Source organism: Panicum virgatum, chromosome 3N, assembly GCF_016808335.1.
Source record: "Panicum virgatum strain AP13 chromosome 3N, P.virgatum_v5, whole genome shotgun sequence".
Classification (NCBI taxonomy): domain Eukaryota; kingdom Viridiplantae; phylum Streptophyta; class Magnoliopsida; order Poales; family Poaceae; genus Panicum; species Panicum virgatum.
In genome coordinates this window covers 35992016-36004344 of record NC_053147.1, presented here as the reverse complement: position 1 = coordinate 36004344, position 12329 = coordinate 35992016, and the positions used below count along the sequence as shown (strand labels likewise).

The 12329-nt window shown below is 49.3% G+C and overlaps 1 protein-coding gene across 1 annotated transcript; it reads right to left on the bottom strand.

Annotated features, from left to right (window-relative positions):
* Nucleotides 1–2770: 2770 nt before the first annotated feature.
* Nucleotides 2771–10907, bottom strand: LOC120665855 (ABC transporter G family member 1-like). Its single transcript, XM_039945539.1, has 8 exons — nucleotides 10302–10907; nucleotides 5976–6055; nucleotides 5273–5737; nucleotides 4613–4699; nucleotides 4405–4533; nucleotides 4069–4260; nucleotides 3894–3980; nucleotides 2771–3617 (listed from the first exon to the last, which is right to left on the bottom strand). The coding sequence occupies exons 1-8, from the start codon at nucleotides 10789–10791 to the stop codon at nucleotides 2988–2990; spliced, it is 2160 nt and encodes a 719-aa protein (XP_039801473.1). The 5' UTR covers nucleotides 10792–10907; the 3' UTR covers nucleotides 2771–2987.
* Between the last annotated feature and the right edge of the window lie 1422 nt (nucleotides 10908–12329).

Sequence of the window (12329 nt, the reverse complement as noted above, 5' to 3'; positions counted from 1 at the left end):
CGGATCTCCTCTGCTCTATCTCCGGCGGCGGAGGGCGGTGGCCGGCCATCCGCGCGCCCTTCCTCCCTTGCCGGCCTCCAGCTCACTCCCTCCTTCCTTCCGGCCTCCAGCTCCCTCCCTCCTCCCTAGTCTCGAGCTCCCTCCCTCCTCCCTAGTCTCGAGCTCCCTTCTCCTTCCTCCCTCCGCAACACCGCGAGGAGCCTCCAGCGCCGGCGGCTCGAGCGGATCCACTCCATGCTCGAGCGGATCGGGCGGGCGTGACCAGATCCGCCGCCCCTCCTCCCTCCCTCCCTCGTCTCCGCCGGCGGCCATGGCGCGGGCAAAGGTCCAGCGGAGCAGGGGCCCTCCCATGGCAACGGCGGCCGGCGCGTGGCTGCTCTGCGGCTGCGGCGGTGGCGTCCGCGGAGGTGGGCGGCCGGGCGGAGCGCGCGACGTGCGCGCGGCGGCGTGCGCGCGTAGCAGCATCCGGGAGATCCCCCGCCCAAGCGGCGGCGGCCCGAGCTCCGGCGCGGCGGGCCACGGCGGGCGTGCGGCGGCGACACCGCCCCTGCGGCGGGCCATGGCGAGCGTGCGGCGGCGACACCGCCCCTGCGGCGGGCCACGGCAGAGCGCGCGGCGTCAGATCCCGGCGGCGGTCCGCCCTAGCGTCTCTCCCCCACGGCGGCGCCCAGACCGGCCCGGTGGCGGCGCGCGGCGTATCCGGCGTGTGCGCCGCCATCGGACGGAGGCCGGCGCGGCGGAGGGGCAGGGGCGGCTCCAGAGCAGCGCCGGCTCAGCGGTTGGGGCTGCGCGCGCGGGCCCAGGCCACATCGGCGATGGCGGACGTCCTCTACCTCCGCTCCGAATAGCGTTTGCGAAGTCGCCCGCTTCTTTTGCGTACGCGTTTACCGTACCCGCTGCGGATGTTTTTTCTGTAAATCCATCCTGCAGGACGGGGTAGCGGGAGTGATTGCGTACCCAGTGCAGGCAGCCTAAGAAGAGAACACAGAACCATTAGAACTTTTCAGATTACAGACAAAGCTTCCAAACTTTATAGTTTGCAATGAGGAGGCCACATTTGATTCACGGGGCACTGACTTGCTGACCGGGGAGTCTTGAACAATCTTTTCACAGAACTGAACTTTTTTTGCATCCTTGCTCTTTGTTTTCGCCTTTCTCTTCTCATATGCTACTTTGGTCCAGCTTTGCTCTTCTTCCAAGTGCCACTCCTCTTCGCTGACACAGTTGGCTCCTCCATCTCTCCAGAGATGGAAATAGATGTCAAATTGCTCAGAGATTACTCGCTTCAGCTCATAGACCACAAAACCAACTGATTTGGAGGAGACTACAAAGTTGAAGATGCCTATCCTTGACAAAAGAGACGTGAAAACCAGCAAGAGAACCACCCAGGCAAGCATGCAAGGCTGAAAGTGTATCTTCTGAAGATGGCAAGAAGAGCAAAAGAACCCACCGGAGAAGAAGAAGCATGGTGAACTGCACAGTTGGTGACACGGCGAACTCTGTCTTGGAACTTGACACCTTCTTCAAAATTCCAATCTTTGACTAGTTCAGCCAGTTGTTCATCCTTGTCCAGCTCGATCAACCTTGGCGGCGCCATGGAGAGTCAAACTCGTGGCTCTCCAGGCGGGGGACGGATGGGGACTTCTTGGCTAAGGTGTCATCATCGGTTGGCAGAGCTCTTTGTCGCCAGAGAACCGGCCGGGCAGGGTGCACCGGCGGGCGGGGTGCCGCCGACGGCGGGTGGGTGGGAGGGCGGCGCTGCTCGCAGATGGTAGAGATAAACTTTTCAAGCAGCTAGTTTTTTTTGGGTTTGTTGGGACGTTATTGAACCTGTACTCCTTGCTGTACTGAATCTGAACTTAAACTTGTGCTTTGTTTTCCTGAAATAAAGTGGGAGCGATCCTTTTCTCTAAAAGAATATAATCATTCGACGTATACAGTGAGCCAAGTACTTCCTAGACATGGCGACGAGTCTTGAGTTAGGCGCGCTTTATCCTTATTTTAGTTTCACGAACTCGATACTAGTGAACGTCTCATGGAGGCAATAACAAATTATGACATGAATTTGTTGGAAAACATTTTTGCAATCAAGGAACGAATTTAATCTAAACATTTTTGTTTCATTGACTCTCAACGTGGTGTGGATATAACAATTGTGTAGTAGGAATACAGAAATTCAATTTACGAGATCATTCAAAATTTTAGTTTCCTGCAACAAGAATGCGGTGAAACATGTACCAAAAAAATCAAAAGAATCAAATAAAGCTACACAGCATGGTGTAAAATTTGAAGTTACATGACCTGAATTGAAAGTAGAGTGACAGATTAGGCTCTATTTGGAGGAGCTAAAATTGAGCGCAAAACTTTAGCCCATATTAGCACTTATACACATGCTAAAAATTTTAAATTTTAACTAAAATTTAGCCTACCCTATTAGCACTTTCGTTTGGCTGGGCTAGTGCTAAGGTTTAGCACTTGGGATCCAAACAACATCTTAATCTAATCCATGGTGAATCGGGCTGCTCGATCATCAAAAGAGAGTCAGATCGATAATATGGAGTTGGTAATGATAATTTTTGCGGCTGCTCATCTCCGCTGAATTAATCTAACTGGATGCATGTTTGCTGCCGATGGCAATGAAAAGTTGGGTACTGGTTCAAATCAGGTGGGAGAGCCGCAGGAGCTGACTAGCTGAGCCAAGCCGTGGCACGAGTACAGCCTCGTCAGATCAGATGGTTCAAATTGTGGACACAGAAACAGAGTATTTATATAGCCAAGCACAAGGAGAAATAGGATTGTTATATGTCAGTGCCATATCCATATTTATTCCTAGACTATACAAATTTCCTCTTGCCGTGGTTTAACTGACAATTCCCACAATAAAGATACCGCGCGCCGCTTCATCTTAAGATGGCACGGTGGGGGTAATACAATTGGGCCAGAAGACTGACTGAACAATGCGAAAAAGAAACATGAACAGAAGGCACCTATCTAACACATCCTCTTCTGCCTCCCAGTTTGGGTCTGATTGTTTCAGTGATCTTGACGATAGCGAAGAAGATGATCCTGTACAGCACCATCATACCGCACAGGATGGCGAGGTTTACCCATTTGGAGTAGCCCATCTCCACCTGCAGCTTGCTCCTCAGGACCTGGATACCGCTGATGGTGACGTTAGACTCGCTCAGCTGATCACTTGGGAATGTCAGGTCCATGAACTCGTTCTTGTAGAACCCTTGCACCGCGTACTTGTGGAACGACATGTAGTAGCAAGGGTACTTCCATATCGGCTTCGGGAGCTCGCTGGGAAGGCGGAAGAAGCCACCATTGAGCATCATCACCCCCTGCACTCCGGCTCCGATGATGATCCCCATCAGGAAGTCCGGAACAATTGCGGCGATGATCATCATCAAGCTCTCAACCAGCAGGCAGCATATGCAAAGGACGATGACGAAGTAGGTGAAGTGATCCACGCCCTTTGTTAGTCCAGTGAGGTAGTATAGCATTGCGCCAGGTAGTACAGCAATGACAGATAAGTATGGAGTGGCTGAAAGGGTGTTTGAGATCACAAATTCTGACACGCCGTAATGCCCACTCAGCCGCTCCTTTCTGAATACCTGAAACAAGCGTGTGAAATCTGGTAATTTTTTTTTACTTTAACTGATTAGTGTAGTCTATAAAGGGTGAATGTAGCATTTCGTATTGCAAAATAGAACCGTGGTATATACATGGTTCCTCAACTTACTAGAATTTCTTCTAGTTCTGAGTAAAGATAACTCTCAACTAATTCTGTATTGGTTATATTATGAATGTCATTAAGTTATCTCATGGTCTTTTTTTTTATAAAACTATCTTCAGCAAGAAAACCACTTTTGGAATGGTGATGAATCTACCTTTACGTCCTCTACAAAAGATGGGAATCCTCCAATGGCCATGAAAGTTAAGAGTGCAGTTGTATACATTATTACTTCACATCGACTCTGCAAAATCGGTGATATTATCAGTTCTATACATATGAGACATTTGTTCAGCTATCTGGTCCTACATTACTCATGTTCATCTGTTTACCTGGATAGAACTGTAACTATAGCCGACTTGGTAGAAGATAGTGCCAAGACATAATCCAATGCCCATATAGACGGCCAAACGCATCCAGTAGTAACCTATGTCCCTATGCATATTCAAGAATGATCTCCTTGTGAGCACAAGGAGCTTTGTGGAGAAGCTTGCTTGGTCTCTTCTCCTGAATGAAGCTCCATCCTATAATGGAACATATTAGAAAAACAAGCAGTAGTACTAATTTCTTATGTAAGCATCTTTACGCCGGTGAATTACATTTAATATTCCTGTAGCTGTAAGCATCTTATGATACAGGATAAATGACCTTACAGGAATTCAACTTACCATCTGTTTCATCTCAACTATTTGGTACGTAGTTTTTTCTGCATAACTGGAGGATTTGTATGCGGTCGTCAGAATGTCTATTGCTTCAGCTGCTGTTTTTCTGTTTGTTTTAGAACTCTCCACAATTTCCTATATATATGACATGATATTAGATAAATGGCTAGTGACGTTGTACAGTTAGAAACTTAGAATTTATAGGAATGTATACCTCATCGAAGTCTTTATTGATTGTTCTCAGGAAATGGTCGGATGGGCTTCTCAGGTGTGGACATGGAAAGCCATTCAGAGTAAAGAACTGCAAGGCATCAATTCAAGTCAGCTGCTTGCAATTTGCAGTTCAATTTTGAAGCTTCCAGCTGCCACTCATCAAGCAACTCACTACCCCATATTATAGTCGGGTGATGTAGCATGCATGGTTTTGGCGACATAGATTGATGATGACAAAAGAATTATTATAGTTTACATAATTAATGAGATATTTTTTTATCACAGCTAAACTATTCTTAAATACATCCAAAATTTGAAGCCACGTAATTATCATCAATGAAAGCAAAGTGTCAGGTGAAGAAGTAATTAATGCAAGAATTTCAATTTATACTTGACATATGAGAATCATACATTCCTAATAAACTTTGGGACTATATACTTCATCATGACCCTGAATTCGCATAGTGGTACAAATTTATCCAAGATTCTGTACACTGGCCGCTAGCGTGGAATATGTAGCTCTGTTCTAACAGAAGCTTTTGGCCGTTATTTTGAACAAAAGAACACTCGGTCATGTTGCATACGCGGAACACCAATCAGCAGCCACTGATCAATTCACGACGAGAACAGGTTAGAGCATCAAAGGAGAGAAGAATGGCACCTCGGTGGCATCAGCGACTGTCCCAAAGAACACCGTCTTGCCGGCGGCGAGCAAGCAGAGCCCGTGAAATAGCTCGAAGACGTCGCCGCTGGGCTGGTGCACGGCGGCGACCACCGTCATCCCCTCGCGGACGGCGATCCGAGCGATGTGGCTCATGACGTGGTAGGAGGCGGCGCTGTCGAGCCCGCTGGTAGGCTCGTCGAGGAAGAGCAGCCGCGGCCGCGTGAGCATCTCGATGCAGATGCTCACCCGCTTCCGCTGCCCGCCGCTGATGCCCTTGGTGATCCGCCCGCCGATGCGCGTGTCCCTGGCGTCGCCGAGCCCCATCTCCCGGATCACCCGGTCCGCGTGCGCCCGCTTCTCCGGCGCCGGCATCGTGTCCGGGAGCTGCAGCTGCGCCGAGTAGTACACGGCCTCGCGCACTGACAGCGTCGACATGAGCACATTGTCTTGGGTCACGTACGCCTGCACGGAGTTGCATTATTGCGTTATTATTAGTATTCAGAGCTAAACTTGTAAGTCCGGTTACTGAATATAATACCTTCAGTTTAGAAGCACTGTAGTTTGGAAAAAGAAGTCTAATTTAAACACCGTTTGATTCATACAGGTTTACTATTTCTTTGTGACCATAAAAGTCACCATTGCTATGGAAAAAAAAATGTAGCCGGTGTACCGAAATAGATGGTTTTTTTTTTTGTCTTACTGAGGTTCCATAGGCAAGCTTCTCCTGCCGGCCATTGATTAAAATCAGCCCTGTTTTATTCATGCCTGGTCCTAATCTTCCTGCAAGGAAATAGTAATGTCAATTGTTACATACAGTAAAAGAAAAAATTGGTGGAAATTAGCGTTTTCTGCTGAAAAGCTGACCAATGGTAGAAGAGGAGAGTTAGTAAATCAAATTGTTAAAACTGTATTAAAATTGAATTCTGACAGCCTCCCTCTTGAAATTCCATTTTGACTGCATTTTTCCCAATGCAACCACCCCCAACAAAGAAACATCCTAAATTATCCACGGTTTTTCAGGGATGCCTACTATGTTTTATTTGTGTTTTTTTCCATGTCCAACGAAAATACAATTTTTTATTAGTTTTGCAACAAATCTTAAGGGCCTGTTTCGATCCAGGGGCTAAAAATTAGACCTCCTCCTTTTAACCCCTTTTAGCCTAAAGGATCTAAACCGGTGGGGCTATTTGAGGGCTAAAATGAATTAACTCTAAAAAAAATAGCCCCCCCAGGCGGTGTTTATTGGAGCTATTTCTGCGTGGATCCCACTAAAAAATATATTTTTCTCAGCACACCCTCATGCATGGAAGGTAGAGCCAATGATTGAAATATATGCTTTAGTCCTCAAATTAGCCCATGCATGAATCCAAAATAATTCTATGAGCTAAATTTTAGAGAGCTAATTCAAGAGCTTAACTTTAATGCTCAAATTAGTCCAAGTGCTAATGAACCAAAAAGGCCCATATAAGGAGACTACACTAATAAGACACACACACATAACCGCCACCAGCACGGCATTATTATCGGCCTACATCGAACTACAGCAAACCAGATCGGAGCACATGCATAACATCGTCATCGCGTACGTTAATGCGAAGGGGCCAATGATACTACTGAAATTTGTAGATGATGGAGCAGAATATTTCTGCTGTGGCGCACTCAATAACTGATTGGCGTGTTGGATCCACCGAAATTAATGGTGTCAATGTAGAGAGCTGGTGCGGAACCATTAATTCGGGCGGCCGGCAAAGGCAGGCCAACACGCGACACAGGCACCAGTGGTTCCCTTTTTTTCTGTTTTCTTTATGCATATTAAAATGATGGTTTCAAGAATTTGTTATGCAATTTCTGAAAGTGGCAACCTTATGGTTTGGTTTCTGACATTGTTTGTATTCTCTTTTCTGTTTTCTTTATTTTACCCATTGAAAAACTCTTTTGGAAACACAATAGACGCAAGTCATCATCGTACTAATGGAGTAGGTTTTTAGTATTGTGCGATGTGTGTTGCTAGAGTATTAATTCTGACTAACTAAAATACAATGCATGCATTTTTAAGATTTGGGTAGTTGTGGTATATATCCTTTTGAGCATGGTTCGGACCAGTATTTTCTTGGCAATAAGCTAAGTCTTATCTAGGTCCATTTCGAGATACAGCAGCTATCAGCGGGGTTTTGTGCCAATAGCAGTTTTTTTTTTGTATCATCAACAGAAAAAAACAAGTGCACTTTCCCATCAGTTGGCGGGAATATTATGCATGAGACATGTCCAAATAAGGACCTAATAAACTGAACGAACTTTAATCTGAGTTTGTTTCATATGAGTCTAAACATTCTGAAATCATACGATGCGCCTGGCAAGGCTGTGTTTACTTCTAAAATTTCTCTCTCCAAACTTTACTATTCACCTATCACATCAAATCTTTTACCTCATGCATAGAGCATTAAATGTAGATAAATAAAAAACTAATTGCATAGTTTTGATGTACACGACGAGACGAATCTTTTGAGCCTAGTTAGGTCATGGTAGGACAACAATTATCACAAACAAATAAAAAATGCTATAGTGTGCTACAGTGTCCGATGTGATCTTTTTTATCGCTATTTTACAGCCCACCACAGAAACAACATGAAAATACTGCAGTGATGTCAAGTACTCCATCCACTCAATCTCTACTACGTCATGCCTACATGGATATCCTACAATGGGGATGGCGAAGAGTCTCTCCAAGACCAACTGAACGGAGGCAGTGAGCTAGTGACGCACGCCTGTCCAAAAGTACAAGGCTCTTTACTAGTAGCACCTACCCGCAACATCTAGAACGGTTATGGAAATGTGAACACATAGGAGCACTCATCCTTGGAGGAGCTAGCATGCACGTCGGTATCTGCTGACTGGGGTGCAGGATGGATTGATGACAAGTCCAGATTCGTACACAATTATTATGGGGCTGAGGCCGGCCAACCCTTGCAGCTGTAGGCACCACGCAGAACATTAACAACGTACTCCTAATACCTAACTACACTACTTCAGGTATATTCAAGGTGAATGGAAGACTCATAAATCTTTTAGACTGTCTCCAACAGTCCGACCCAAATTGGAGACCCATTCGATGATTTTTGGTGGCGCATAGTATAGGGTCACGGACCCAAGAACAAATCTTCTCCAACAGAGCAGACGCAACCTTCTCATCCCCACCGGCGGCTGCCCTCCTCCGCTGGCTGCTTCCCGCCGCGGATGCCCCCGGCCGCTAGCTACTCCCCGCCGCGGCTACCCACCGCCGCCGGCTCCTCCCCGCCGCGGCTGCCCTCCACCGCCGACTGCACCGGGCCCTAGCGGAGAGCTGCTGCTGCTCCGGCGGCAGAGCGAACGTAGCTCGGCAGACGGCGGGCACGGCCCCTCGCGGCCTCGCCTCCCAACCGTGGTGGATCGACCTCGGCACCACCAACTCCGCCATCGCCACCATGGAGGGCGGCAACCCACCGTCGTCACCAACGCCGAGGGCGTGCGGCCAGATCGCCTCGTCGGCCAGATCGCCAAGCGCCAGGCCATCATCAACCCCGAGAACACCTTCTTCTCCGTCAAGAGGTTCATCGGCCGCAAGATGTCCGAGGTTGACGACGAGGCCAAGCAAGTGTCTCGCCGCCGCCATCGTCATCGTCCACGGGCCCACCTCGCTGTCGTTGTCCGCGGGCGGCCTGGCAGTGCCGGCCGCGCCCCGCTGCTGTCCTGCCTGGCTGCGCCCCGCCGCGGCGGCTGCTCCTCGCCGTGGTCGGTCTTCCCCATGCCGGCTGCTCCCTGCCGCGGGAGCACCTCGCCGTCGTCGTCCGCCGGCCATGGTGGAGCTCAGCCCCGGCCCGGTCATGGAGGAGCTCGACCTCCTCTCAGCCGTCGCCTCGGGCCGCGTCGAGGCAGCGGAAGGGGAGCGGTTGCGCCGCTCAGAGCCAGCGCGGGGGCTGTGGCGGAGGCCCGCATGGGTCCTCGGCGGTGGGGCACCGCAGGAGGACGAGCCGGCAGCGCAGAGCCACGGGGGGACGAGGCGCCACGGCCGGCCATCGCGGAGGCGGGGTCAAGGGTTTCGGCCGTCGGTGCATCTAGCCGCCGGGGGAGCCGCGTCGGGGGCGGCGCCGGGGGAGGACGTCGGGGCCGGAGCCGCGGTTGGACGCCTCGGCAGAGGATGCAGGGCCGCGCACATTTGGGTCGAGGAGAGAGAGATGCATATTTGCCTATTCTCATGCGGATGACGCAAAATGGGTACTCCATTTTGGTGCTCCGTTGGAGAGTATTTTTGGTACTCAAAACACTGTGCGCGACCTTTTTTGGGTTTGGGTCGCCGTTTGGTTCCTCTGTTGGAGATAGCCTTAGTACCCGATGTTACGTAACACTATTCACTAGCTAGGGTCTGTTTGGACCCACCAGCTAGGTAGTTAGCTAATTTTAGCTATGGTCGCAGATTCAAAAGGAACCCGCTAATGTGCAGCTAAACTTCTACTAACAAGCTAAATAGTAACTATCCAATTAGCTAGTTCAATCCAGCTAGCTAGTTCCAGGCTACCAACTACTCGGATAATGAATGAGCTAGTGCATCCAAACGGAGCTTAAAGGATCGGTTTGGTCGTAACACCAAACAAAACAATAACAAGGTACTCCTTGTACCTAATTGTACTTCACGTATGGGCATGAGATATATGTGGCATCTCTCCTTAATTACTGTACGTTTAACTAAGACAAGCTGATTATTTTGAAAATGAACTAATTTTTTGTCCTAAATATCATTTATTTGAGAATGATCAGATAATAGAGTTAAGTACATATGCACAATGTTTTACTGTATGCGATGGGTATGGCCCCAACTTTTTCTCGAGACACAATAATCGACAGTGCTAATTCCCTCTCATCGTAGGCAACACATATACATTTGTTAATTGGGTTGTTGATTGTTCATTAATTTGTTCTCTCAGTCCCAGCAGCACCGTTAACGCATGGGGGCTAATTGCATGGATGCGAGGCGGAGAGATCGACGACGAACCTGCAAGGGTGTCGAGGAGCGTGGTTTTGCCGCACCCGGACGGGCCCATGATGGCCAGCACCTCCCCGGGCCGCGCGTGCCCGCTCACCCCGTCCAGGATCTCCACCGGCGGCGCGCCGTGGGCGCCGCCCGCCACCGTCACCCGCACGTCCTCCCACGTCAGGAACACCGTGGGGTCGGCGTCGCCGCCGGCCGACGGCGACGCCGGCGGCATCAACTCACACCCCGAGCCGGGGACGCAGACGACGCCGCCGCCGCCGTCGCCGGGCGGTGCTAGCGCTCCTGCCGCCGATCCGTTCGATGCCGCGCCGGCACCACGGTGCCGGCCGCCGCCCGTAGCCCACGCGAAGACGCTGCCGAGCGACCAGCCGCCGCCGCGGCCAGCGGCCGCCCGGGCCGCAGCGTCGGGCGTGCCGCCGCCCCAGCGCCAGAGCGGCCGCGACGGGCTCGGCGTCGGCGCCCACCGCGGCAGCGGCGACGTGGCCGCCATGGCAAGCTAGCCAAAAGCTACCTTTCTTTCGCCGCCGCGGTCAGCCCTCTCTCTCTCTCGGTGCTTGCCGACGAGTCGAGCTGTTCCCCAGCTCCCACCGCCCAAGAAAGAGAGACTGCTACCGCTACCGGCCTTGGCCTGGCACGCTTTAATAGGCGGGCGTCGAACAGGCGGCACGTAGGACGACACGACGATGCTGCTCGATCCTAGCTCGATCACGGATAGGCGCCGCAGCAAAAAAGAAGAAGAAAAATCATACGATAACGACGCCGTGAGAAGAAGAGGCGTCTTCTCACGGTCCTCGACGAGTGCCAATGAAGAGGGGTCAAGAGGAGTTGGTTGTTAGTTAGCAGCACGCTAGGGGTCGCTGCGTGCGCGCATTAAACCGGTCAGAATCTGGACGGGGATCGCCGGTGACGACGCACCTCCATCATCCATCCATGGGATCAGTACGCCGGCTGGCTGGCTGGCTGGCCGTGCCGGCCACCTCCCGTGACATCTTTGGTGGTGAACGGCGACGCAAAGGCAGGGGACACCGGAACGTCGCAACCGATTCGTGGGATAATTCCGGCCGGACGCAACATTTTCCGGGATGCGCCCGAAGAACCAGGTCCACGTACAAGTATGGGCCAGTAGCGTGCTGACCTTGGGTTAGTCTAGCTTTGGTCAGGGAGCTAGGTTGTCCTGTCTGACTCACCTTAATAATTCGGGAAAGCTAACCCTGTCCTATCTTTTATTATCTTATTATTTATCCAACAAACGAAACCTCCACGTTCGTCCTCAAGACTCAGAAATTCCCATTTTAATCGGAGAAAAATAGAAAAATAAAAATTACCCACCACTGCCATTATAATAAAATTAGGCTAAAATACCCCTGTGCCTAATTAAAAATCACCCACTAATGCCATTATGAAAAATTAAATATAAAATATCATTTAGCTATGTATCAGTTACAAACATATATTATTAATAAAAACTAAAGCTAACAACAATCAATCAAAATAAAATGGAAATAAAAATAATTATATGCATAATATTATTAAAGCTCAATAAATCAAATTGTTATTATAGGTGGATCATATTTGAATTGTTTTAACCAACAATAACACATAATTTACTATAATAAAAAGGGTGATGTATGGTAAAAAAATAGTATAATTTTTAAATAAGGATACAATGGCCTTGTTTGGTTTTGTAGAATGCTAGGAAATCAATACTTTGACCGCTAATTACGGTGTCAAACTAAGTCATTTTACAAAACTAACTTCAGAACCTCTGCGCTAGGAACCCTGAAGAATCTAATTAGGCATTTGACGGCGTAATTAGAGGATGGGTACTGTAGCATCCATGTAGCCAATCATCAATTAATTACCGTCATTAAATTCGTCGCGAAAAGTTACACTCATTCCTAAAAAGGATTTGCAAATAAACTTCATTCTGGACTCCATGCATGCAAGATTCTTTTTTCGGCTTGCGTGCGCTAGGATTCTGGAATGAAACCAAACAAGACCAACAACATGCAATTTTTTGAATTTTAA